The following is a 26661-nucleotide window of genomic DNA, read 5'->3' as shown; positions in this document are numbered from 1 at the left end:
GCCACACGATCATGCATATGTAGGCCGCCGGGCGGACGCGCACCTTGTAGTCGTCGTACCGGATCTGGATGGCCAGCACGCTGCACACCAGCGCCCCGTATGTGATGGAGATGAGGGTGATGATCATTAGGGCCACTGGGAACACAAAGGGGTGTCACTGGTTAAAGCGGCAATAGCAGCAGGGAGTGCTGAAAATGCCTTCTCACAAGCAATATTGGAAAGATTACATTACAAAATGTAGTCAGTTACACATCACTAATCAGCTACATGCAGCTGCAATCAGTAACATGAGTAATGAAATCTAATTACTTTCAGCAAACCGTATCACTTCATTTCTTGGCTGTAACGAACCCTGCTCACTAGGGGTGGGAAGGTATCAGTGAACTCATGATAATAGCTTTAGTACTGTACTACGTTATTTATTATTCCATCATTCATTCATTTCAACCCAGTGCAACTAAATTGAAATTACCAAGCAATATAAATATCAAAATTCTTACATCTGGCGCCGAGGATGTACTTTTCCTGAATGGTGGCGTACATCTGCAGTGTGAGCTGGGGGGTAGAGCCTAGAAATGCCTGGATGACAGCAGTACGCTTGAAGGCATTCCTGTGAGCAGCCAGCATGCGCTCCGAGTGGCCGATCTCCAACTCCATTGGCAGGCCCTGTCCCTTCTTCAGGCTGATCTTCCTGGATAATGTGACATATGGCTCCTCCTTTTTGCCCGCTCTGAAGTAGATCACCAGCGCCTCGATACACCTGGGGAAGAGAGACGGCATTGATGAAGGATGAGTGATCTCTCTTCAGACCAACAGAGGGTAGTAGTGTTACTGTTAGGTTTAAAATACAATATTGCAAGAATTGGAGGGTTTAACCCATTAAAACCTGAGGCCGATTCTACAAATGTCTTCTAAATCCTTAGTTTTCTGAAAAACTTTTCTATGTCAGTGGTTCTCAAACTTTTTCATGTCAAGGACCCCCAAAATTATATATATTTGGCTGCCGACCCCCGTCTCAAAATATTTTGTTCCAGGGACCCACAGAAGCAAAGTTGAACATTTTCGCTTTAAATATATATATATATATATATTTTCAAAGATTCGCAAACGATTTCACGATTTTTCAAAAATAGCAGATCTACAAGCTCATAGCACGGCACGCTATGATCTTGTATATCTGCTATTTTTGAATAGCCAAATACAAAGTATAAAATAATGGTTGGTGAAGTGGTGAAAATCTAAAATGACAGATGCTTTCCCGGTTTTAATGGGTTAAGTGATTGACCAGGATTTACACCCCGATGGCAACAGAGAAATGTTTTGGCAGGCGAATTTTCTCTGCATTTACATGGACAATATTTCTACATTCAGAATAATTCCGATCAGAGATTCCAAATATTCCGAATATAAAACTTTTGACAGGACATTTTAAGATAAATCTAGGATAAATATATTGTATATATTTATTTCATAAATTAGGACGTATACTGCCTTATCCAGAGTCAAAGGTTCATTACAATTCATGAAAAGATTTCTCTGATGTCACACGGTCCAACGATCCCTGGCATAGAGTGTCTCCACCAGGGGGCAGTCAAAAGAAAGAAATACAAGTGACAGCAACCACCTCAGTACTGAATGAAAGAAAATGAAAAACTAGAAGGGTGTGGTTCCCTTTTGAGTTTGTAAGAAGCATGATAACATTAACCCTATTCATGAAGAGTTCTACCATGTTCCAGCAGCTTTCTCAGCTACCAACTTTTAGAAGAAAATGTTAATTTGATCCACTTCAATAACAGCGTGGCGTGGGAAATTATCACATCCAAACCATCAGCATTTAGCCAAAAGTATAGCAGGTAAATTTTACAAGACGCTTTTGTCAGGTATCCAAACAGACCAGCCATTATGGACAAGGGAGCAACATTCTCCAAATTGGGCCTCTTGTCCACACTCCACCACCACCACACGTTACAACAATTTACAATTCAGGCATTTAGCACACGTTCTTATCCCGAGCGACTTACAAGTGTGTAATTAGAGTAAATGGCATGAACCCTAGTAAACAAACAACAGGGTAATAGTCACAGAAATAGAGTGCAAACTGCAAAGCCATAAATGGAGTGCTTTAAAGAAATGAGGATACCAGGTAAACCTAGCATCTGTAAACCGTTGGTTCTCAAAGTGGGGTCCGGGGACCCCCAGGGCCAGGGGTACTTGGGGGGGTTCCAGGGGGTCCCCAGCAAAATGTGTTAATATAGCGTCACAATCATTTTACCCTTTTATACTTTGGCTATTCAAAAATAGCAGATATACAAGCTCATAGCGCGGCACCGGGTGCCGCACTATGAGCTTGTAGATCTGCTATTTTTGAAAAATCCTGAACATTTGTGCAAACCTTGGGATATATATTTTGAAGACAACATTTTTAACTCAAATATTTGCCTCTGGGGGTCCCTGGAACAAAATATTTGAGATGGGGGTCCGCGGCCAAATTCATATCATTTTGGGGGTCCTTGACATGAAAAAGTTTGAGAACCACTGATCTAAATAACCAGAAAATAAAATCTAAATAACAGAAACAAGTAAACAACAGTTCTGCATAGCGTAACCAGCATCTATCAAAAAGGTGACAAGAGGGCATACAAGGAGCAGCAGAACATTGGGGGGAGCCAAGAGAGAGTAGAGTCTAGGAGGGCATGTGGAACATTGGTCAGGGTGTTTCAGGGAAGGTTCTTTAAGGTAGGAACAAACTATCAGTGTTAGGTGTGAGCGGGTTACATCAACATAAGCAACAGAAATAGAATGAACAAGCTTGTGAAGAAGGCAGGTTCTGTCGTTGGTGCTAGACAGAGATGCCAGAGTTCTCACCCGCAACAAGCCTTGGCAGCACATTAAAGGAGAATTTCGCCCAACGTTTTTCTTACTTTTTTAATGATCTTAGGATATCCTAGGACGAGTGGTACAGTAGAAAAATGTCATAACTCCATCCGCCGCAGCTAAAAACCCATGGGACATATTTTAATAGCTTTCTTTCTTTTTTTTGCTGAGATCTGATGTTCATAGTGAGAGAACACTATGCAACGTGATTGTCTTGAATGCGCTCCACCGGGAGTCTCGCTTTAGAAAGACTTCCGGTGGGGCGCCAGAAGTCTCACAAAAAAAATAATTAAAACACGCGATTTAGAGAAGTCCCATTGGCGCAGGTTTTTAGCTGCGGCGGACCCGGGATGGAGTTATGACATTTTTCTACTGTACCACTCGTCCTAGCATATCATAAAAAGGTAAGAAAGACGTCGGGGGAAATTCTCCTTTAAGTTCCGCATCTATTACAAACTCCTCCTTCTCACCTACAAATGTCTCAACGACCTGGCTCCACAGGACCGCTCAGGCCTCCTCCATGAACGTACTCTGACTGTCAAGGAACCTGCGGTCCACAGACTCTCTATTCCCCAAACAAGCAAGCGAACTTTGGGGGACAGAGCCTTCAGTGTGGCAGCCCCGACCCTATGGAACTCTCTCCTAATGGAGATTCGCCATGCTCCAACACTGGACTCTTTTAAGGCCGCCTTGAAAAGACAACCTATTCTCTCATATGGCAAATAGTTGTTTGTTTTGTTTGTTTGTTTGTTTGCTGGTTGGTTGTTCATTGTTTTGATGTAAAGCGTCCTTGGGTTCATGAAAGGCGCTATATAAGTTCAAGCTATTATTAGACAGGATGATGTGGAGCCTGGACTGGAGGTGGAGGCGGGGGTGGGTGAAAGGAAGAAGCTGGTAGCCATCATGACAAACCTGTCCCACCATCTCCAGTAGGAAATAGTGGGGCAGCAGAGTAACAGCGTCGTATGCAGATTCACCCTCCCACACGGAGGAGTGATGAACTGGGTCAGTGCTTTAGTTGATGCCAACCGTGCGGTACAATGATGCCAGCGGTCACTCCGCTTCCAGGCATTACGCTTGGTCCTCGGATAAAGGTCTAATGTCTCTTTTTTTGGCCCTCCTTATCTTTTATATCTATTATGTTTTGTAATGGGTGCAGGCAGAAACCGGAGGCCAGTGAAGGGAATGCACCCGCCCACCGTTAGATCAACACTGGCAATTTCAAATAAGCTCTAGGAGGCTATTAGTCTTGTAGGGACAGAGATGTTGTCTCCAAAAACAACATTTATTTGCAAATCCAATGTTACTGACCCATGCCCCGTTTGGAAAACATGTACTCAATATGATTATAAAGCACAAAAGGTCATGTCAGTCAGACCCATTTCAAAACACAGAGATACTGTGTCTTTTCAAATAGATTGTTACAGTTAGTCAATAGCCATACTTTTACCTTAAAATAAAACGTACAGAAGAAAATGCCCTCCAATAAATGAGTGATTGGAGATTGGAGAAAAGTAAAGTCAAATAGCGATTGCAGAAATGACTGCATTAAATCATAAGCAAACAAATACATAAACTCATCATTATCAAATTAAAGGTATTGGTCAAATTGTGTGCAGAACTCATAGATTCAAAGTGTTCAGAAGAGTCTCCCTGTCTGCTGGCTCTCTGGCTTTTTAGTAAACAGAAAATACATTTATCCCACCTGAAGATGTATTTTCTGTTTACTAAAGAGCTGGAGAGACGCCTTTTACTGAACATACACTCTATAGCAGTGATTATAATTGGAATACAGAGCTTTAACCTTTTAACATAACTTTTGTTTTAAGGACAAAAATATCACTAACACATATACTATATACTGAGTATACGGCTGTCAACTGAAATGGGCCTAAAACAATTAGCTAATTACAAGCTTTGCTTTGGTAATAACAGCAGGTTGATATATAATGAGCTTATGTGAGCTTGTAGATCGACAAAGGAACTTTGAGTAGAGGTAAAAAGGAGGGGCCATGGATAGACCCTTAGGGGACTCTGGTCAGCAAAGTATAGGGTTCAAATGGTAAAGAAAACAGCTCTATTTTGAGGCTAATATTCATACATATGATGCATCCCTTTCATGTTTAAAGGTGAAAAAGGCCAAAATTGGAAACATGAGGGTTTAATATGAAATGTTTGAATCCATGACATACTGTAAATTAAAGTGACCTTAAATCCACAATGCTCTGAGAAGCTGTTCTCAAGACAAACTAGGCTCTTTGCAGATTCACGCTCCACCCCTAAATCTCACAGGATGGTGCTGGAATGTGTTGGTTTTTTTGGTCCAAAGTACTGACATCTCCAACTTTGGACATGGATTCCACATGTGTTCACTTGCTCCAGCAGTTCAGCTGTGCGCTACTGGGCACTGCTGACATTTACTCTAAACTCAGGAGTCAGCCATTTACAATCACTGTTGTTTCAGCTGTTGTGTGTTTGGGAATTACATTTAGGCTAGTCTGGCCATACCATGCTGATGCCATGCAACACCAGACCTCCACATTTTTCACCCAACAACAGTTTTGGATGCAAGGAGCACTTCACCCATTTTCAACCTTGTCTTCATAAAATTGATCCTCACTAATGTTCTTTACAAGATGGTACCATTTCTGTCTACTGGCTCTGCGTCTCAAAAGGTGGGCTGTGGACATTTCAGAAACTTGCCTACCAGTGACATCATCGGTAGGCAGGTTTGGTAAATTCAGACAAGATTGTTTTTAGCGGCGCTAGTTAGCGGCGCTAGCCGCTCTATACCTTTAGGTATAGAGCGGATATTAGCCCTCTATGCCTGGCTTTTGCGTCAACGTTCTGATTGGTCAGGTGCGCCAACGTTCTGATTGGTCAGGTGCGTCAACGTTCTGATTGGTCAGGTGCGTCAACGTTCTGATTGGTCAGGTGCGCCAAAGTTGTGATTGGTCACTATTCATGACATCACTATGATGTCATGAATATAGAATTCGATGTCTATATAAACGATGACAATGACTTCATCTTATTATTCATTTGGCTAAAGTCTCCGTCTAGGTAAGTTATTTAAAGTTAATATGACGAATAGAAAGAGAAAGATACAAGAACAGATGAAGGGTGAATGTATAGAAAGTCTGAGTTCGGGACCCAGTCATCCGTTATGACAGAATGGTTTGATAGAGACGATCGAGAATCCAAGAGTCCGTTAAGGTTCTGATTGGTCAGGCCCGTCAAGGTTCTGATTGGTCAGGCCCGTCAAGGTTCTGATTGGTCAGGCCCGTCAAGGTTGTGATTTGTCAGGCAAGGGGACTATTCATGACATCACTATGATGTCAAGGTTTATTTTTTATTTCCTCATGTTTTTTTTTGTATATATTTTTATTTGGCTAAAGTCTCCTTCTAGGTAAGTTATTTAAAGTTAGATCCTCAATTTAACTTTATCTGTCGTCGACGCTCTGATTGGTCAGACCCGTCAACAAAGTGATTGGTCAAGCTTCACATGACACATGGCTATAAACACATTATAAACACATATCGATGACATAATGTATTCAAAGGCGCCGCTACCTTCACACAGGGTGTGATTTTTTAATGATGCAAGAACAATGGCTGTAGAGAAAGGCTGTAGTTTGTATTAATCCACCAGGGGATTAATACAAATTTATGATGTCATTGGTAGGCAGGTTTCTGAATGGTCCACAGCCCACTTCTGAGACACAGCAAGTAGACAGAAATTGTAATGAGCATTAATAAGGACCAATTTTATGAAGATAAAGATGATTAAAAATGGTTGAAATGCTCCTTTAAAGACCGGTTTCGAGGATAATCTTGCTGTCATTTAAGTATGCAGTATGCACTCATCACTGTTTACCCCCTTACAGTACATTCCAGTGTGCACAAATCTCTCTACGCTGCACGTTTAGTTGTTTACAAATACACAAACATACAGTAAAGCTGGGCAATATATCAAAATGACTGTGCATCAATATCAAGATATGAGACTACAGTAGATATTGTTTGGATATTGTAATAGCGTGATGGCATAGATAAGTATTATTTTACTGGTGTTAAAGGCTGCATTACAGAAAAGTTATGTCATTTGGGGAATTTACTGTTTTAGTTGCTTTTACCCACTTGTTTATATTTGTGTACATATTTTGTCAAAGCACCAATAGTCATCTACACAATAACATCATAATATTGATAGAGGTATTTGTCAATAAATATTGTGATACTGATTTGTCCATATCGCCCAGCCCTACAGTGTAATCTCGTCTGTGGTTTACTGTGCAATACAGTAGAGCAATGGAGGGAGGAGGCACAGGACCATAATTTACTGACAATGCTTCTAAGGAAATCTGGCTCAGCAAAGAGCTGAGAATGCAGCTATGGGGGTAGTGCACTCAGGCCAGCATGCACTTAGGATTCAGTAAGCAATTGAGAGGCAGACCGAATATCACTTAAGTATATCAAAAAATGCACGCCTGAGGAACGGATTAGCCAACAGAATCAATATGCTTACATTCTATATGCATGTGATATACACAATCTACTCATCTACATTCACAAGCTAATGTGTGAGCTCACAGCTCAAACACAATGTCAAAGAAGATTGGGGAACATAAAACCATATAATCCAAGAAGAAATTCCAATTTAAAAAAGGCAGTTTCTTATTGAGGAAATTGCTTCAACTGCTCTTTGGCTTGACACAGCAAAACATCCTGTTGTGAGAAACAGTCATTGGGCATTTGCATGCACAGCGTAGGGACTTCAGCAGGCACACTTTGAACTCTCAAAAAGAAAAAGGAAATCGCTGAAGAATGCCTTCAATCCTAGGTTTCATGCAAAGCAGTGTGTAGTGTTTTTTTTTTTCTTTTTGGATCATGTTTAGCTACTACTCCTGCACCTGTGTATCTACTCATTTTTGCACAAACCCCTTTGAACTCTGCAAGTTTAAAAACCTTTCAGAGCGCAAAATGAGACACACAACCATTTGCTTTCACTGTTTCAGTTATCAACATGCTGAGACTGCACCAGGCAGTCTTAGTGTAAGGATGTAGCTAGTCTGTCTGCCTGGGGTGAGGATAATATTCTCAGAAACAAGTCATGACCTGACGTAGATAATCTGACTCCACACACAAACACACACACACACACACACACACACACACACACACACACACACACACACACACACACACACACACACACACACACACACACACACACACACACACACACACACACACACACACACACACACACACACACACACACACACACACACACACACACACACACACACACACACATTCCACACAGAGTATGGGGATGATGACATCCTGCAACTCCACCCAGTTAGACTCAAATACAACTGCAGTAAATAAGGTTCCTAAAAAGAGTCTGAATAGGCCTATATCTGAAAGAAAACATAAATTAAATTCTCGGCTTTAAAAGTAAAATGTACAGTTTTTCCCAGCAACATTTTAAAGCCATTGCGGAGTTGCTATGAGTCATTGTTTGCCCTGCCACTGTGCCACAGATGATTGACAATTACATCATCCCCAAGCCACAAAAGAAACACCCATCACTGCCAAGTATCAGGTGACGTTAGGTTAACATGTAGGAGAACATGACAGATACTCCAAACCAAACTACGATTCAATCGTTGGCCTCACTTTGGCATACTGAAAGCAAAGTGAAAGATGTACACTGCAATACATGTAAATCATTCCAATTACAGGTTGCATATTAATCACATAAAATATTAAGCTAGTGTATAATGCTGACTACGGTTGGGACAAATTGTCTTTTAGAAAGGCTTTTCTTGGCTGAAGGTATTGCAAATTGTTGGCCCAAGGGAGGCATCCCAAGCCCCAAGCTCAGGGTGGAGGGGGTGGACAAGGCCACAAATCATTGCCAGAGGGTCTCTGCATGTATACAGTAGGCCCATAGCTGTGTACATCTGACTTTGCTCTCAGCCGCTTCCCTCGTCAGTAGAACTAACAACAACACTGGTCTGTTTGACTTTGTTTATTGTGAAAAATGTCCATCCATACTGTACCAGATCGTGTGCTGGGGCCAAAGATGATTTTGAGTGAACTATAGCCAGATTTTTGGGTCCAATGCCGATTTCGGAGAGTCATCACCGGTTACCTATGTTTTGACTGATATTTTGTAAAAACATTTTATTTAACCACCTAAGCCCTATTCAAACATTTTCAAAAATAGCTGATCTATACATTCATGATACACATATTCATGATACAATGTGAGCTTGTAGATCTGCTATTTTTGAAAGACTTTGACAAAAAAATCATCTAAGTCTTTTCAGTTTTCACCCATTATGCCCAAAATAGGGACGCCAGGTTGAAAGTGGTTAAAATTGGGAAACACTGGCAGCATAATTGCTGATACCCATATTGTCAAAAAAGTCAAATAATGGCAGATTTATCGGTCAATCCGATATATTGGTCGGGCTTTATTATGAAATACATAAAGCCTCTCCTGAGCACAGTGGAATCCAGTGTGGATTAGGATAAAATTCCTAATATAAGATCTTACGAAAATAAAATAAATATGCCTATTGTCTGCAAAGCAATTCATGTGGTTCTGCCAGTTTCCTTACAGCAAATATTAACATAATGCATCGTCTCTCAATGTCATCTTGAGTTCAAACTTAAATATTTGAAGTTACACGCCAGCCAGCCAGGGGGTGTAACATGTTGTGGTCACTGACATGTGTGCCTTCTTCTCAGCGAGGAGCTGACATCCACAGACACACAGGAGTTTCAGTGTGTGTAATTATAGTACTGTGGCTCAACCAAACACTGAGCATAGTCCAGTTATACTGTGAATGGCAGGGCTGCAGTGCAAAGTGCTGCTGCATTTGAATGAGTATTGAATGAGTTTGTCTGATGGTTAAGGCATTTATCATAAAGGGTGGGGCAGAGTATACATGGATCATGTGAATCCTGTGTACTGAAAGGATAGTGTAGTGTGTATAACGTGTTTGTTTTTTACTACACTTCACATCAATGCTTGGTTGTGAAGACAAAAGCACGTGTCATTTTTTGGATGACATGGAGCACTGTGGTCTCCTGAAGCCCTTTCGAGCATAAGCATCAATCAGGCCATCATTTAGCATATCTGGTGTTGTGGTTATCAATAGCTGGCTTGGCTGGCATATTTCACTTATAAGCTTTTCTAAAAGCTGAACCCCATTAACACAGCATAACATTTCTGTCTATGCAATACTTTACACAGGATGGCATTCATTCCATGGCAAGACACCTACCCTTTTGGGTCAAAATACAATGTTGTAGCCTATTTATTTCCTCTTGAAAAAGGCCACGCCCTTTTAACTGACTGTTAAAAGCACCCAATGGTTCTTTGTGCAGCACACAAACCAAAGGTATAACATTTCAAAATGTATAGACAGACAAATCAACATGGGGCTAAGCCTATGAGTCACTGTTTGTCAAACAGGTCTCTTAAATGAAGTCACTAACTGCTATAGCCCTAGAATGGCTGTGATATTACATACATACATACCTGAAATGTATCAAATATCACACACCATTCTAGGGCTACAACTGCCACTGATGAGATTAACTCATTTTGAATGGTATGGTCATAAGCAGCAACATTGCTTTGTTAAATTATCAATATACACAACTCTCAATACAGAATGTCTTCATGTGTTAACTTAACATGCACACAGAAAGAAGATCCATATGTTGCCAATTTTCTTCCATAGGTAGCTTACATTAATAGTGTTTACAAATGTTTTAGACTGGGCCTTCAGCAATCAATGGTAAAATGTATTTTTTTATTCTTGTACTCAGGTCAAATGTTGTGCATTCCATGACGTTTGAAACTGCAGCATTTACTTTTACAAAACAGTGTACTTGCTGGTCTTTTTATTTATATTCATTTTAACTGTATGCTAGGCTTACCAAAGATTTGATTCCACACAGATAGCTGCCATCTACTGTTTTGCATAACATACATTTGGGGAAGTATCTGACTTCAGCATTGTCTTTTACACAATTAGACTGGGAACAATGTGTCAAGGCATAATTATGTCATCAGTCTAGTGTAATCCCTTCAGGAGGAAATCAAGTGGCCTTTGCATCTGGGTGGCAATACGATTATGTTTCCTATATAAATGAGGGACTCTAAAGCCGTTTGACAATACTGTAACTGTGATTAAGGGCTATAGAAATAAACTTGACCTCGGATGAGGTCATGTGACATAGCTATAAAACAATGTCACAGTGACTGGAAGAAAGAAGAAAAAACAAAGTCCACAGACAATCACTTCAAGGGACTGTCTGTAACAGATCAGTACTGTATCAGTACCGCAATGTAGAAATACTAGTTCTGGTCCAGTGCTAGCCATGGATCACAAGGCCGTCTTAATACCCCCAGCTGACTGTACCACTTTATCCTCTGTCTCTTTCTTGTCAATATGTAGACACCAGTGTCACTTTCTTTTTGCTGAGATTCTGAATTCTTAACTCCCCTGAGTCCCCAGCTTTAAACCAATCCAGTAACTTTGGTGCAGGGCTGAGCATGGATCAGATTGTAAATACCATCATTTATTTATTTCACCGCAGATAGTCTATATATTACATTTAAAATCATCCTTAACCCCTAAATTCAATTAATTACTTGAATGGACTAAAATCTTGTTTTATTTGATGGCCTTCCTGCCCTTGCATTTGGCCTTTGTGCTCTCAAAACATGTATAACACCAAAGGCCAAGTGGCCTAGACCCTAAAATGACGAAATTCCAGCCCTGGTCATGACCAATCATGTATCATGTCATGTATCAGGGCTAGTCCAGTGCACACAGCCTCACGCACTGGACCAGAGCTAAATCCCAGGCCAGGAGGAGGATACCATTGGTGAACCAGTACCTACCTAATAACGGGGCCCAGTAGGAGCAGGTGTAACAACAGGGTCAGAGGGCGATCTCTCCCCACGTCTCTGTGAATGAATATCAGTGCCATTTGCGTCAGTATGGCGGGCACCAGCATGAACGTGACCGTCATGCCCATCCATATCGAGTCGTCGCTCTTGTCGTACATGGCGCACACCACCGCTGCGCTCACGAACTCGGCACAGTACAGTAACGTGGCGAGAACCACGCTGAGCGGAGGCCGAATGCGACTGTGATTCACGACCAGTACAAGTTCTCCGTTTTCTGCCACTGTGGTGGCATCGTCTCGTTGAGAGGAGCTGCGTTCCGGTTCAGTGATCTCAACCGTGTCGTGCTCCATGATGGGTAACTTGAAAAGTGCTTAGATTGCAATTGTTTGGTACGTTTAACTTCATACAACGTTTTATTTATCAGTTCCCAGAGTCCTCCAGTGAACGAACATGAAAGCGGTTCATCTTTTCCAAGCAGCGAGGGTCCCACGTTGTTTACACCTGGTGAGCAGAGGTGGAAGAAGTACTCACACATTTGTAGAAATACTCTGTTACAAGTCAAATTCAGGTATTCAGAATTTACTTTAGTAAAAGTACAAAAGTATTGGCATCAAAATATACTCGAAAGTTCCAAAAGTAGGCTACTCATTATGCATAATGTCACATTTCAAGTTTTTCAAATATTTTGAAAATAGCAGATCGTGATGCACCGAGTTGTGAGCTTGTAGATCGGCTATTTTTAAATAGACGAAATATATATAGAGCTTATGTGGTTAACGTATGTTTTGTAGGCTAATAAAAATCTAAAAAGTAACTAGTAACTAGTTTTTAAATAATTTTAGTGGAGTAAAAAGTACAATAGTTTCCTCAGAGATGCAGTGGATTAGAAGTAAAAGTATTGAAAATTGTAAATACTCCACTAAAAGGAAAAAATACCTCAAAATTGTACTTAAGTACAGTACTTCAGTAAATGTACTCAGTTACTTTACACCACTGCTGGTGAACATGACAAGTGGAAGTGGCTGTGCAGCGTTTCTTCGTGAATCTCCAACAACAGTCTCTCTACTCACTTTGCACCAAGTTGATCACTGCTGTTCAACGTCTGAACGGTTGGATCTGATCCATCCCGAGTTATTGAGGCCACCCTACGTGGCAACGGTGGCGCTATACCACCCCGTGTGGCAATGGTGGCACCACTCAAGTCTTTATCTCATACTACCAACCCCAACGTACGCCTTCCACCAGTGCACAAAGTATCTCGAGTGGGTCGACACAGTTGTTGCATTGTCATGATCGGAGACACGGGAGGAACGTCCCGTATTGTTGCAACAACGACCGCGTGCAAAGCAGTGGCTTCGTTACATTCTTCATGTTCACAGTTTTTTCAACGTTATTCTTCCGATCGCAAATACATGATCCAAGACAAGTCAGCTGCAACTGTAGTGTAGTAGTAAGATCCCACCCATGGCCATGACAGACTGAGTGTGTGTGTGAAAGGCAGGTGTGTGTCGTCTCTCTACCACACACACATACATACATACATACATACACACGCTCGCTCACGCCGGCGGCCAGTATGCCTTGGTGCGTAGACCGAGCGTAATGTCTGGCCTCCCCTGGGTCCTAATGCGTTGGGGGTACAAGCACAAGAAATGGGCCTCAAATAAATAAATAATCACACACAAACAAGACACCCGCAGAACACAATAAGTGGCTATGTAAGACAGAGCAGGGTACCTGTCATCATGGTAAAGCCCCGCTAGGCAGTGGTGGATAAAGTACTCACATTTTTTACTTAAGTAAAAGTATCAATACTGTAATGTAGAAATGCTCTACAAGTAAAAGTCCAGAATTCAAAATTTACTTAAGTAAAAGTACAAAAGTATTGGTATCAAAATGTACTTAAAGTATCAAAAGTAGAAAGTACTCATTATGCAGAATGTCCAATTTCACAAGTTTTCAAATGTATAAAAATCCTTTGAAAAATAGCAGATCTACAAGCTCACAATGCGTTGCATTGCGACGCATTGTGAGCTTGTAGATCGGCTATTTTCAAATGGCCAAAATGTATGGCTGAAGTGGTTAATGTATGTTTTGTAATAATAATCTAAATCTTCAAAGTAACTAGTAGCCTAACTAAAATGTTCAAATAATTATAGTGGAGTAAAAGTACAATATTATTTGCCTCTGAGATGTAGTGGAGTCGAAGTAAAAGTAATGAAAATTGGAAATACTCCAGTGAAGTAAAAGTACCTCAAAATTGTAATTAAGTACAGTACTTGAGTAAATGTATACTGCTCCCAGTGTCCTATGTTCCAGTGAGCACCAGGGTCCGATATTCCCTATGAGGTCGGTGGGTTGGTTGGGGTTAGGGTTAACATAGGGCCGAGGTAAATGGAATAGACAAGTTCCTAGCTTGACTACATTCCCCACTGTAGCTTAATTGTGCTGTAGTTTCACTACTTTCAGAAAGATGGCTTTCAGCTATTCTTTCCCCACCACGTAGCTGGGTAGCTTGACAAAATGACTACATTCTCAGTGCCACATCAACATAACATAGCACAAGAGATGAGTTTCGAGTGGAGTGTCTCAAACACATCAAAGAGAGAATTCTCCATTGCCATTCATTTATAGCTTTTATACAGTCATATGTTTTCAATCCCTCAATTTGATAACATGTCCTGCAGCGACATTACCAACCGCATCCCCCTGGAACCGGACCGGGGGTCTCCCGCGTGGGAAGGGACACTAAAGCCTAACATCTTATTATGGGAATCCCCTTGGCCAGGGGAGATATTAGGCTTTTTGTTCTTTAGTCTAAGGCTCTGAGCCACTCTTTGCTAGCTACTACCTAGTACAGTGGTTCTCAGCCTTCTCAGACCTCCCAAAATAATCATATTTGAACTGGGGACCCCCCACCCTGACAAGCACTTTGTGAAAATAGCAGATCTACAAGTTCACAACACCTTGCAACACAAGGCGTTGTGAGTTGTAGAGCTTGTAGAGCTTGTAGAGCTTGTAAATCATGTGGGGTCCCGACCCACAGGTTGAGAGCCACTGACCTAGTAGACCTTGTAGCTAGCTACTTAATTTTAAAGAGAGCTCCAGAACCTGTCCGGTTCTGGAGAACAGCTGATCAGATGGACTTCACACTCAATACCTCATTTCCTTATTGGTCCTCAGAAATGCACCTGTCAAGTGCGAACAAAGTCCATCGGATGAGCAGTTCAAGGGCTATGCGTGCCCGCTTGGAGCAGGCCAGGACAGTTCTTGAGAAATGCTGATCCGATGGTCTTCACAACACTGGACTTCAACAATACACTTCCTTTTGGGTCCTCAGCAATATACCTGCCAAGTGTGAAGTCGATCGGATGAATGGTTCTGGACAATGGCACTGGTTCTGGAGATATGTGAAGGACAGACAGAAATATATTGACATACTGTACATAGCCTACTGTAGGCTACAGTATATAGGCCTATAGGCTAGTACGTACTATACAGAGATTCCTGGAAAATATATAGCCTAGATGTTTTTAGGCTGTCAAGTTCCATTAACTACTGCCCTGGAAAACTGGTTTGCTTTCTGCAAAGCAAGAACAGGCCTCCTCATAACTGCATTGCGAACATGACCTGCAATGATCAATATAACTGTGGGTTACTCTCCCAGTGGCAGTGCTGTAGAGGGCAGAGCAGAAGGATCAGTTACTGTCTGTTTCCCTTTTTAGTAGAGGGCAAACTTGGCCTGGTTACAGTAGTCTGCTAGGCCAGGCCTGAGTAGAACAAAGCAGTGGACACGTGCGTTAGATAGCATGATAAGTAGGTAATTTGAGTTGGAAATGGACTCACTGTATCCTCATTATTTTTTTTGGTGTGACTTTTCATTAGGCTACATTGGAGAACATGTGTTCTAAAAGAGACCGTTTTCTATTTGCTCAACTACTATGCAAACAATGGCTATCAATTTGAAAGGAGCATGAGAAGAGTCCATCTGTTTCTGGACATTTTTCATTTCCCATTTTCACTCACTGTCACGTGCCCTAATTATATCCACCAGACCGGGTGTCACACACTTTTCTAGTTTCAATAAAAGTTTTTAATTCACAATATTTCCTAAATTGTTTTCTCACTGGAAATTTCTATCCTATCCTATTAGGCCTTGATTTGTGGTCTGCAAGACCATATTGCAAGACAATATTTAAAGCCTGATTTATACGGATGCGTTGTGAGCTTGTAGATCTGCTATTTTCAGTGCGACACACAATGCACAATCAAGTATACAGTATATATCAGGCTAAAGTTTTGTGTACATTTGCTCCATCTTTAACAATTCCATGATATAGTTTCACTGGGGTTCGTAGATCTCACCACACCAAGAGTCATGGATGATTTATGCTAACACCGGCGGTGTGCAACATCACTCTGTCTAATCAGTTGGCTCTTGTAAATCAATGATATGAGCCCGGCTTTGTGATGGGGGTTTATACAAAGTTCTGAAAGGTTGTCATTATTAATGCATGTGTCTGGTACAGCATTAGTGATGGTCACTGACTCCTCATACTATACTTTGTGGAGTCATGGGGAAATCTTAGGGCTTGTCATAATCCAACCAGTCAGCCTTACAGCATGCGTGGAGGCCGGCCCCCACCATGTACACAGCGTCACTGGCCAATACCATCAGCCCTGGGCGGTACTCCAGTCCACTCTTCAATGTTCTGGCTCTAAGTTATACTTGTTGTTACATTGCAGCAAACCAATCATTCCCAATCTTTGCCTTTATGGTATATATCTCCTAACTTGGTGTGTGTGTGTGTGTGTGTGTGTGTGTGTGTGTGTGTGTGTGTGTGTGTGTGTGTGTGTGTGTGTGTGTGTGTGTGTGTGTGTGTGTGTGTGTGTGTGTGTGTGTGTGTGTGTGTGTGTGTGTGTGTGTGTGTGTGTGTGTGTGTGTGCACGAGCAGTCAAGCATGCATGCATGTGTGCGTGTTTGTTTGAGTCACTGGCAGCTGACAATGTTGTCAGAGTCCCGGATGAGTCTAGTCAGCAGATGGGGAGGTGCATGCCTGATTGGCCACCGGGAAAATAACTTAATGAGATCAGAACTGTATACAAAACACTGTTCCTGGACGTGATGTTATTTCCGCACAACAGTTTAATTGAATTATGTCAATAATGCTAGTGCACAGGTGCCAAATGTTTTCGGTACACCAAAATATTGATCCATGCTTGTCGTGACCCAACAATGTATAATAGCTATGTATTCATGATAATTAATTGAAAATTAATTGTTTGACTGTTGACAACAGCAATGTTGTCAACAGGGATAAAGGGGATAAAGTATGCTCTTAAAAGTACACAAACAAACAAATGCATACAGTACCACAATAAACAACTAGATTATCACCACATTTTGTTTAAAAACTTAGAAATTAAGTGAGCATTTAATTAACTCTTTATCAGCCTGCTTGGCTCATGTTTTGCATTGCCATGTCTAAATTTGGGTCCTGGCCCACAGTTTGTGCACATCTGTGCTAGTGTACTTGAAGTAGGCTACATCATACATGCAGGCACCTGCCAACATAACCGTAACACCAGCATAATTATTGTTGTATGACTGCTAGATAGTTACAGTTAGGCCTACATGAATGTCTGGACATGGAAAATTGAAACCTTTTTTCACAAGAGAGATTTTTTTAAATAATCATAGAAAGCACTCCTTGTGACCCCTTCTGCTCTATGGATAGAGGTTCCAACTAGCATCCATCCAGATGGAAATGCCTCACTTTAGGAAGTAATCTTTAAACTTTCATGATAAAACTTAATTTATAGGGTACGGTACTCCATCGCAGGCTATTGCTTTACGAAAATAACTGACTTTCACATTACTAGTTGGAAAATCTTTTCGTCAAGCAACACTGCTGTACTATGGGGAAATTAGTTGGTCACTCAAACTCACACAGCAAAATCCAGTGCTAGTTTGAATGTAAAAATGGACGTCCATGCCAGTAAAGTCCCTCCCACAAGAACCCTGCACCCAACAAAGTTTGTAGATTGTTGAAAATATTCATTTGTTTCATCAGCTATCCTGCATGTAAATCTTTCACCACAATCACTGGGGCTCTGTCCTCAGGGTTGTGTCAATTTGAATATTATTTTCCTAAATTAATCAAACATTGTGCTGTTGATTTGTGGTTAACAAGGTTGGCATTTAAAATATCTAAATCATGTCTGAGTTATAAATGTGATTTAGTTCAAGGGTAATATTCATCCTTGCTCATGTAAGTTTTCAAGGACAACAACAGTACGTAGGCTACTAAAAATATGCACCAAGGCAGAGATTCAATGACAACCCAAAGAGGTAGTAGAAATCTAAAACATTTGACTATGAGGCCATCTAGTGGCTTAAAACAAACACTACTATGTCACAATGAAAGCAGCAGCAGCTATTTTCCAGGTAACAAAATGTTTGCATTACTGTATCATGACATGTTAACTTAGCGCCTCTTATGTAGCCCATAACATAACCCACTGCTTGTAGTGCATGTTGGTATGTTTTATCATTATTTTTAGATCAATGTGATTTTTTTGAGAAACCATTTTATTAAATAGACCAGCATTCACAACGGGTCAACAGGCTAAAATAAATGTTATATAATGTTATATAATATATACATATATGCTGTGTGTGTGTGTGTGTGTGTGTGTGTGTGTGTGTGTGTGTGTGTGTGTGTGTGTGTGTGTGTGTGTGTGTGTGTGTGTGTGTGTGTGTGTGTGTGTGTGTGTGTGTGTATATATATATATGAGAGAGATTTGTGGCTCCAATAATATCTGCAATCTAGGATGAACTCTCAGTGTGGCGTACAATGTGTTGTGACACCACATGACCACCATCCTAATCCTGAAAACAAGGTTATATTTGCTCCTCTGTCGTCATAGTAGTTATGCTACTTTCATAAACAAAACAAACATGTCACAGATCATCACACCACCATGGACACAGATATCCACCTTGATCTGTCCCAGTTAAAAAAAGGAGCATGTCAGCCAATGGGGAAAGCAAGCAACCCTTTAAGGAGTGTGGGATTGGCTGGCATCCCAACACTGTGCTCCCTGGATAGCACCTCCCACATGAGGTGACCAGGGGCTTAGTTTGAGCCTGATTAGTATTTAAACTGGATGGTGCAAGATGTCAATTGAGAGATACACACAAACAAATGCATGGACATCTATCTGTGAGTATTCCCACAATTTATCACAGTCTTTTTAGACTTCGCATATTTTGCATCCCTTTCATGTAGCTCAGTGAGTGGTACATGGAGATGCAATACTGGCTGAATTAGTGAGAAAGCAAGTCTACTACAGGTAGTAATGTGTGTGTGTGTGTGTGTGTGTGTGTGTGTGTGTGTGTGTGTGTGTGTGTGTGTGTGTGTGTGTGTGTGTGTGTGTGTGTGTGTGTGTGTGTGTGTGTGTGTGTGTGTATGGGAAATGCTGCCTTTTTTGATAACGGCTTACCTGATGATTGCTCATTATATGTGAATTTATTTTAATAATTGTTTTTTATAAGATTGTTTTATGAGCTCTGTGGGGATTAATTATTAATATCAATATTATTTATTTTCACATGGTTATTTTTGCTTCTCATTATCAAACAAAGACACTTTGCATTCATCTTCGGAACCTCAAACCATGACTATCTTGGAAAACATCACATAATCACCATACTTGTCAAACTTAGTTGATAAATGTTGTTGGTGTGCTATAATGCTAACGTCTTCTCCTCTTGTTTCGCCATGCAAAGACATTTTATGCTCCAATATTTGAATACATGTAAGTTGTTGGTTCACTGTAGCCTACTAATGATATTGATAAAAAAGTTGTTAATCACCTTTAATCAATATTCAGTGATTGTGCCATCACAGGTTTTTCTGTGTAGATACAGACAGACAACAGCTTGTGTACCTCTCCAGTCAAAACAGAATCAGGGTCAGTGTGTTCTCCACAAGGGGCCATTCGTAACTGAATCAGTCAGGGCTTTAGCAGATTATGGAGCCTGTCAGCCTGAGCAGCAGATGCAGTGGTCAAAGGGCTGAAAGACCTCCTTGGTTTGGGTTTTCTTTTAGCACATAGCCTGTCCACCTTACACCTCAAACACACGCTCTCTCTCTCTGTCTGTGTGTGTGTGTGTGTGTGTGTGTGTGTGTGTGTGTGTGTGTGTGTGTGTGTGTGTGTGTGTGTGTGTGTGTGTGTGTGTGTGTGTGTGTGTGTGTGTGTGTGTGTGTGTGTGTGTGTGTGTGTGTGTGTGTGTACTTACTGTATGTGTTAACACCAGCAGGCTGGTGCTGTGATTAGATTTTGCCAGGCCAACAGCATGATGTCATCAAGACTAGTCATCTATGCCTATTCCAAGACTAGTCATCTATGCCTATTGCCTATTCACTCAGGACAACTGAAGACGAAAGAACGATGACTACTGTATGTTGTTCTAGTGAAAATTTGTCCTGCAGTGTAAAGACAGACATTTAATTTTTTTGCAAGTAAAGAACAGGAATGAAAGGTTCTACTGTATGTACACAGTATATTTAAAAGTGTTTATGTGCAGTTAATGTATCAGTGTTAATGTACCTCTGAGAGTGTAAAAACAAACACAAATGGCTAATTTCTTCCCCAAATTTAGAGGATTTTACTTACATCCAGTAGGTGAATTTAACTAAGGAATGTATGTATGTATGTATGTATGTATGTATGTATATGTATGTATGTATGTAAGACTGTCAACATCACAATGTTCTTCAGTGCTGATTTACATAATGGATACCTTTTCCCCAAAAAACGATTTGATAGAAAATATGCATGATTGTGTAATGTGTTTGCTATAATATGATTGGCTAATTTTGGATGCTAATGAGGTAGAGACATTATTTGGCAGTCAAAGCATGGCCTCGAGTGTCCATCTGTAACGGCCTCCTAAAACCCGTGGGAGCCAGACACACTCCATCTTTGTATTGGGCCTGGTCATGACCCCCCCGTGATTTAACAGATTGGAATCTTGGTGTGTGTGCGCGTGTGCGTGCACATGCACATGCACATATGTGTTCATGTTTCTGTGTCACACTTAGGGCTGCCATCTGTTTTCAGGTACGAGGTCGAGAAAAAATGGTGGCCACTGTGCTCGCCTTCCTCACCTCGACTAAACATGTTCAACCTGATGAGCAACTGCTGCGCCTGGGTCTCCAAGATCCAGGAGCCCATCAGGCAAGGCCAACCTTGAAACCACATTAAGCAACTGGCTTGACGTGGGTCTGCTTATTAGCCTGGCAATGTTTGATGAGTGATGTGTATATATGAAATCAAAATGTTTATTTTCTTTACACAGGAAGGTGATAGTTCTTGTGGTTGGTCTTGACAAAGCAGGAAAAACATCCTCTATCAGGGGAATGTTGAGAGGTAATTCAGTGACTACTTTGGAACTAAATAACATAGATCAACAAATGTGTTTATCATACAAATACAGAGTGTACAAGTGTATGTTTAATATTGTGTATGCACAGTGGTGTAAAGTAACTAAAAGAACATTTTCTCAAGTACTGTACTTAGTACTGTATTTTCAGTAGTTTTACTTCTACTCCACTACATCTCAGAGGCAAATATCTCAGAGGCAAATATTATACTTTTACTAACTAAACTTTAGTTACTAGTTACTTTGTAATTTTTTATTATTATTACATGCATTACCCACTTCAGCCCTATATACATTTCGGCCAATAGCCGATCTACAAGCTCACAATGTGTCGCATCGCGACGCATTGTGAGCTTGTAGATGGGCTATTTTCAAAAGACTTGTATACATTTGAAAACTTGAGTGAAATGGGACATTCTACATAATGAGCACCTTCTACTTTTGGTACTTTAAGTACATTTTCATACCAATACTTTTGTACTTTTACTCACATAAATGTAAACTTTTACTCGTAACAGAGAATCTCTGTTACGAGTAAAAGTTAAGTAAAAGTATCAATACTACAATGTGGAAATACTGAGTATTTCCACATTGCTGTATTGATACTTTAATTACTTTTACTTAAGTAAACGTTTTTCTTGCCTCACAGTGTTTCTAAGTATTTCTCTGTGTACACTAGTGACCCCAGGAACGGACGTGGGTCCCACCCAGGGCTGTGTGCGTACAGAACTCAGGGTGGAGAACTACCTGGTCACGCTGCTAGAGATAGGAGGAGCCCCTGAGTGGCGGAGGGTCTGGCGGAACCATTATGGAGATGTCCATGGGATCATCTTTGTGGTTGATTCCAGTGACAGACCGAGGATAAAAGAGGTCAAAGAGCTTCTGGCAGACTTACTGAAGCATCCACAAGTGGCAGGAAAACCTTTACTAGTGTAAGCACAGTGTGGTTTTATGAAATATTATAGGGTACACAGCACACTCTAGTGGCTGATGAGAAAAATATCATCTAAGGAGTGACTGTTTGTGAACTAACTTTGTAAGAATAAGCATGACACAAAGTTTATTATCGCCACCAGACTGGACGACCGATGGCTGACAATTATGTTTTCACGTCTGTCCGTCCGTGTGTCTGTTTGAATGTGTGTCTGTCTGTCGATCTGTGAACATTTAATCTCTGGCACTGTTGGACTGATCGGCATTCAACATTGCACGCATACTCCCAGTAGGCCAAGGAATTACCTCTGCCCCAAAATGTACAAAATATAACAGGCCACTTCATGTTTTGCCCTATTAACTCTTGAACCGTACGTAATTTTCTTCAAAATATACTTTTTGCTACTTCTCTTTTAAAAAACGATTGGCTATCGAAGTTTGCAGGAGGGGCCCGCTTAGCAAAAAAACGCCACAAATCATGAATGCTGCATCCGATCAGCGTGAAACTTTGCACGCACACTCCCAGTCGGCCAAATATTTCTAATCGGCCTCATGGCAGCGCTATAAAAAGTCTCTTCCCAATTTGGCCTATAACTCTTTACGTCGTACAATAACATTTTCTTTTTCCCTGGAGTCCTTGGATCATGCCGCCCATTTGTGCCTGACTACACACTTTGTCCTACTCGTACAGATTGTGTCCAAAACTCATAAAAATCGTAGATTATTTCTGGAGTCATGCGATCAAGATGTATCTGTCAATTGTTTCATATTTCATTCCCATTAGCTATGAATGACTTCGAAAGTTTGCAGGCCCTGGGTAGCCAACCCGGCCTGCCGGAGATCTGCGCTTCAAGGACTTTTCTAGTCTGTTATTGTGACCGCAGCATTGTCTTTCTGTTTAATTTGCCAGGTTGGCCAATAAACAGGACAAAGTTAATGCTCTGCTGGGAAGTGAGCTTATTGAGATACTGTCTCTGGAGAAGCTGGTTAACCAGAGCCGCTCACTGTGCCATATTGTAAGTATTATCCTAAAAAACTGTAATGTATGTACAGTGATATAATCAATGAATCAATCAAACTATATTTATATTTACAGAATAAATTGAACTAAACTAAAATAGCCAGTTCAAACGGACACAGAGAATAAATAAAATATGGATTTGAAACAACTAGAATGTTTATTAAATTGTACTAACTGCCTCTATTTAAAAGCAAGCCTTAAAATATGTGTTTTGAGTTGGCGTTTAAAACTTTCACGATGTTTTAGCTGTCTTCAGATCAAGGGGGAGACTATTCCAGAGTAGCAGCTTCACCATACAGTAACTTCAATTTCAAGTCAACTTCAACGTTATTGTCACATCACAGGATTACAGCTGTTTAAGAAGTGTGTGAATTTCTTTTTCCGTACAAGCTTCGTACAAGCCATCATTTGTAATTTTCAGGAAAGCAAAAAGGAATAGAGAAAGAAAGAAAGACAAAGGAATACAGTAGATCTTTGTTTTTGCCTTAGAGAGAAGTTGATCTGAGGGCTCTACCAGGGACAGATTTTGGCAGTATATCAATAAAATAATCAGGAGTAGGTCTGTGTAAGGATTTATAAGCAAGTCGTCTTTAAATCTATTCTAAAACTAGTAGTCAGTGCAGGGACTTTGCAAGCAGACCTTCTGATGTAATTATTTTATAGTCTTTTTGGGCAGGCTTGAGAGCAATTTATTACAGGCTAGTAGTGCCTACTTGTTACAAATTCATGCACAAGAAAAACAAGTCTGACCTTTGTATTGTAATATTCTTTATTATTTAGATAGTGCTGTTTTGGTCATATTCCTTATATTGATGTTACGTTAGATTAGAGTCGATAACAACACATTTCTTGCATGAGGTGTAGCAATTAGTTGTTAGCTCAGTGTCTCTCTCTGTTCCTTGAATTATTTCTGTTTTATCCTGGTTAACTGGGGGGTCATTTGAATTGAAAGCCATTCTTAGGTCTATATAGACAGATAGGCAGGCACATACACTATACAGAATGGCTAACTGACTGCCATGAGATTGTAGAATGCAGGTATACAAATTAGAGAAGCCGAAATGAAAGGTAATGAAAAAACGATATAGACTCTCCTTGATTTGACAAAGTTCTGTCCCTTTCAGGAGCCTTGCTCAGCCTTAATGGACCTGCGTCGCTGGTCAGACAGGAAGACCCTCCGGGGCCTGCGCTGGTTGCTGCGTGCTGTGTGTCTTGATTACCCAGATCTCTGTGCCCGCATAGCCCGGGACTGCAGGGGGCCTTTGACATCTGAAGAGGCACAAAAACGTGGGAAATCGGAGAAAGAGCACAGAAAATCCAAGGAGGAACGGTGAGTGAGTGATCGCTAATGAAATTGTTGTGCACGTGAACTAATTAAGAATAACTTCAGTATCCCTTGATATATACCTTCATAGGAAATATTTTCTCCCCTCAGAAAGCGCTCCAGTAAGTCTGAGAGAGACAGAGAGAAAAGGTCCAACGCTGGAGACAAACAACCCATTCAAAACATTCTACAAAAGGTTAACTCAAAAAGTTCATGCATGTGTCTCTTAAGCAATATTATAAGGCATGTGCATTCTCATGTCTTTTATTATGATTGCTACTGACAAATATTTCTATCACAGGAGAACACACTAAAGAAGAAGCTGAAGAGGAGGACGAAGAAGCAGGCAAAGATCAAGGTCAACGAAACAGATAAAGACGTAGAGAAAGAACAAGATGAGGAGGAGGCTGAAGGCCACGACGGGGAGCAAGAGCAACTGGGACAGAAAGAGAAAGCCAGCAGTGCTCTGATTCCCCCAAAACGAGGCAAAGTAAAACGCAAGGCAAAGGTGAAAACTGTGGATGTGACGGAAGCACTTGACAATGAAGAAGAGACCTCTAAAGGTGGCTATTGATCAGTTCTCCAAAGCTCTTAACATGCCTACACTTTCGTAATTGAAAATAATGACACATCTCTTTCTTTTATCTTATAGCAAAGGGGGAAAAGAAGAAAAAGAAGAAAGTGGGGAAAGTAAAAAGGAAGAATAAAATCACTACAGAGGAGGTGCCTCCAGGTTGCACACAACCTGTTGACCTGTCTGCCACATTCGGTGAGCCCCAGCCACTTCATTAGTCCCCCTAGCCAAATACAATGACACTGTTGGACTCTATGATGAAGTCAAGTTTTTAAAAAAAGATTACCCTGTCTCCTCATAGATCTTTATCGAAAAGCCATTCTGGCTCTGAAGGAACGTCAGGATCAGACCGAGTGAAAGGGGTTCCTGGGTGAGTCTTGGGTCCCACGTGAGGATGTGCCCTGCTGCAAGGGATTCAGGCCAGCAATGGTCATGGTGGTCATATGTTCATGCTGCAACACACACGCACGCACGCACGCACGCACGCACGCACGCACGCACGCACGCACGCACGCACGCACACACACACACACACACACACACACACACACACACACACACACACACACACACACACACACACACTGAGCTGTGAAATGTTTACAGGCCAGCCCCATGGATAGTGAGCAATAAAACAAGACAAACAGGACTAAACTAACCTAAAAAACAAATAATCAACCACTAAAGCACTGTTGCTTTGAATACCCATTTAACACTACTACCTTGGATCTGATCCCTGAACCTTTGGAATAAACCAGGGAATGCCATTGTGTATTGAAGGGCGTTTAAGAAGTGGTGTGTTTCTCTGTTTAGGTCTAAATACCCCCTGGAAAATGTATATATTTACACTAGAAGCCAGTTTTATAATTATTCAAATGTTTACTTATATCAGACTGTAACAAATCATATTAACAAAAGAAAGATTTCAACTTGTACATTGCTAAACTGTTTGAATAGTTGTTTGTCAATGTTTGTACGATTTTGTATTATTATTATTTTGATTGAAAGGGAAGCATGTTTTTTTTTTATGTGTATCAGCTGTTTTTATATATCCAAAAGTGTCCAAGCAATGAGTTTTCCAGAAATTAATTGTCCATGGAAATGAGCAAGGGGCATTGTTAAAATGATGAACGGGTGTATGGCATTATAATAAATAATCTATCACTGTTTTTATGTTTTGTGTTTATATAGGTCTAATAAAATGAGCATTGTGTATAATTTTTTATTACATTCACTTTATTATAGTCACGATTAACGCAATGCCTTGTGAGCTTGTAGATCAGCTATTTTCCAATTATTTTATACATTTTGAAAACAGGAAAAATAGAAGATTTATGCATAATGAGTACTTTTACTTTTGGTACTTTAAGTACGTTTTCATACCAATACTTTTGCACTTTTACTCAAGGAAATTTTGAATACCAGTCTTGTACTTGTAATAGAGTATTTCTGCATGCATTGTAGTATTGACACTTTTACTTAAGTAAAAAATGTGAGTACTTCTTCCACCACCACTGCCCCTACATCGCCATTTTTGTCG

General features: G+C 40.7%; 2 protein-coding genes across 2 annotated transcripts in view; one reads left to right on the top strand and one right to left on the bottom strand.

The window, feature by feature from the left end:
• Positions 1 to 13350, bottom strand: part of xkrx (XK related X-linked) — a 15259-nt gene extending 1909 nt beyond the window's left edge. The window contains exons 1-4 of the mRNA XM_084041641.1: positions 12889 to 13350; positions 11810 to 12319; positions 501 to 760; positions 1 to 135 (exon numbers count right to left, since the gene is read on the bottom strand). The exon at positions 1 to 135 is cut by the window's left edge and continues 1909 nt beyond it. Coding sequence (XP_083897767.1) covers positions 1 to 135; positions 501 to 760; positions 11810 to 12168 — 754 coding nt within the window. The 5' untranslated portion in view covers positions 12169 to 12319; positions 12889 to 13350. The remainder of the gene's footprint in view (positions 136 to 500; positions 761 to 11809; positions 12320 to 12888) is intronic.
• Positions 13351 to 18802: 5452 nt separating this feature from the next.
• Positions 18803 to 26000, top strand: arl13a (ADP-ribosylation factor-like 13A; the record flags this gene model as incomplete). Its single annotated transcript, XM_084041779.1, has 10 exons — positions 18803 to 18945; positions 20948 to 21064; positions 21186 to 21256; positions 21949 to 22201; positions 23113 to 23218; positions 24348 to 24553; positions 24659 to 24743; positions 24849 to 25110; positions 25200 to 25316; positions 25423 to 26000. 10 exons carry the CDS (start codon positions 18803 to 18805, stop codon positions 25476 to 25478), a joined length of 1416 nt encoding a protein of 471 aa, XP_083897905.1. The 3' UTR covers positions 25479 to 26000.
• Between the last annotated feature and the right edge of the window lie 661 nt (positions 26001 to 26661).

This window comes from Gymnoscopelus microlampas, assembly GCF_963454915.1.
Source record: "Gymnoscopelus microlampas genome assembly, chromosome: 18".
Taxonomy (NCBI): domain Eukaryota; kingdom Metazoa; phylum Chordata; class Actinopteri; order Myctophiformes; family Myctophidae; genus Gymnoscopelus; species Gymnoscopelus microlampas.
The sequence above is the reverse complement of the archived record's forward strand: the minus strand, read 5'-3'. Positions and strand labels throughout refer to the sequence as shown.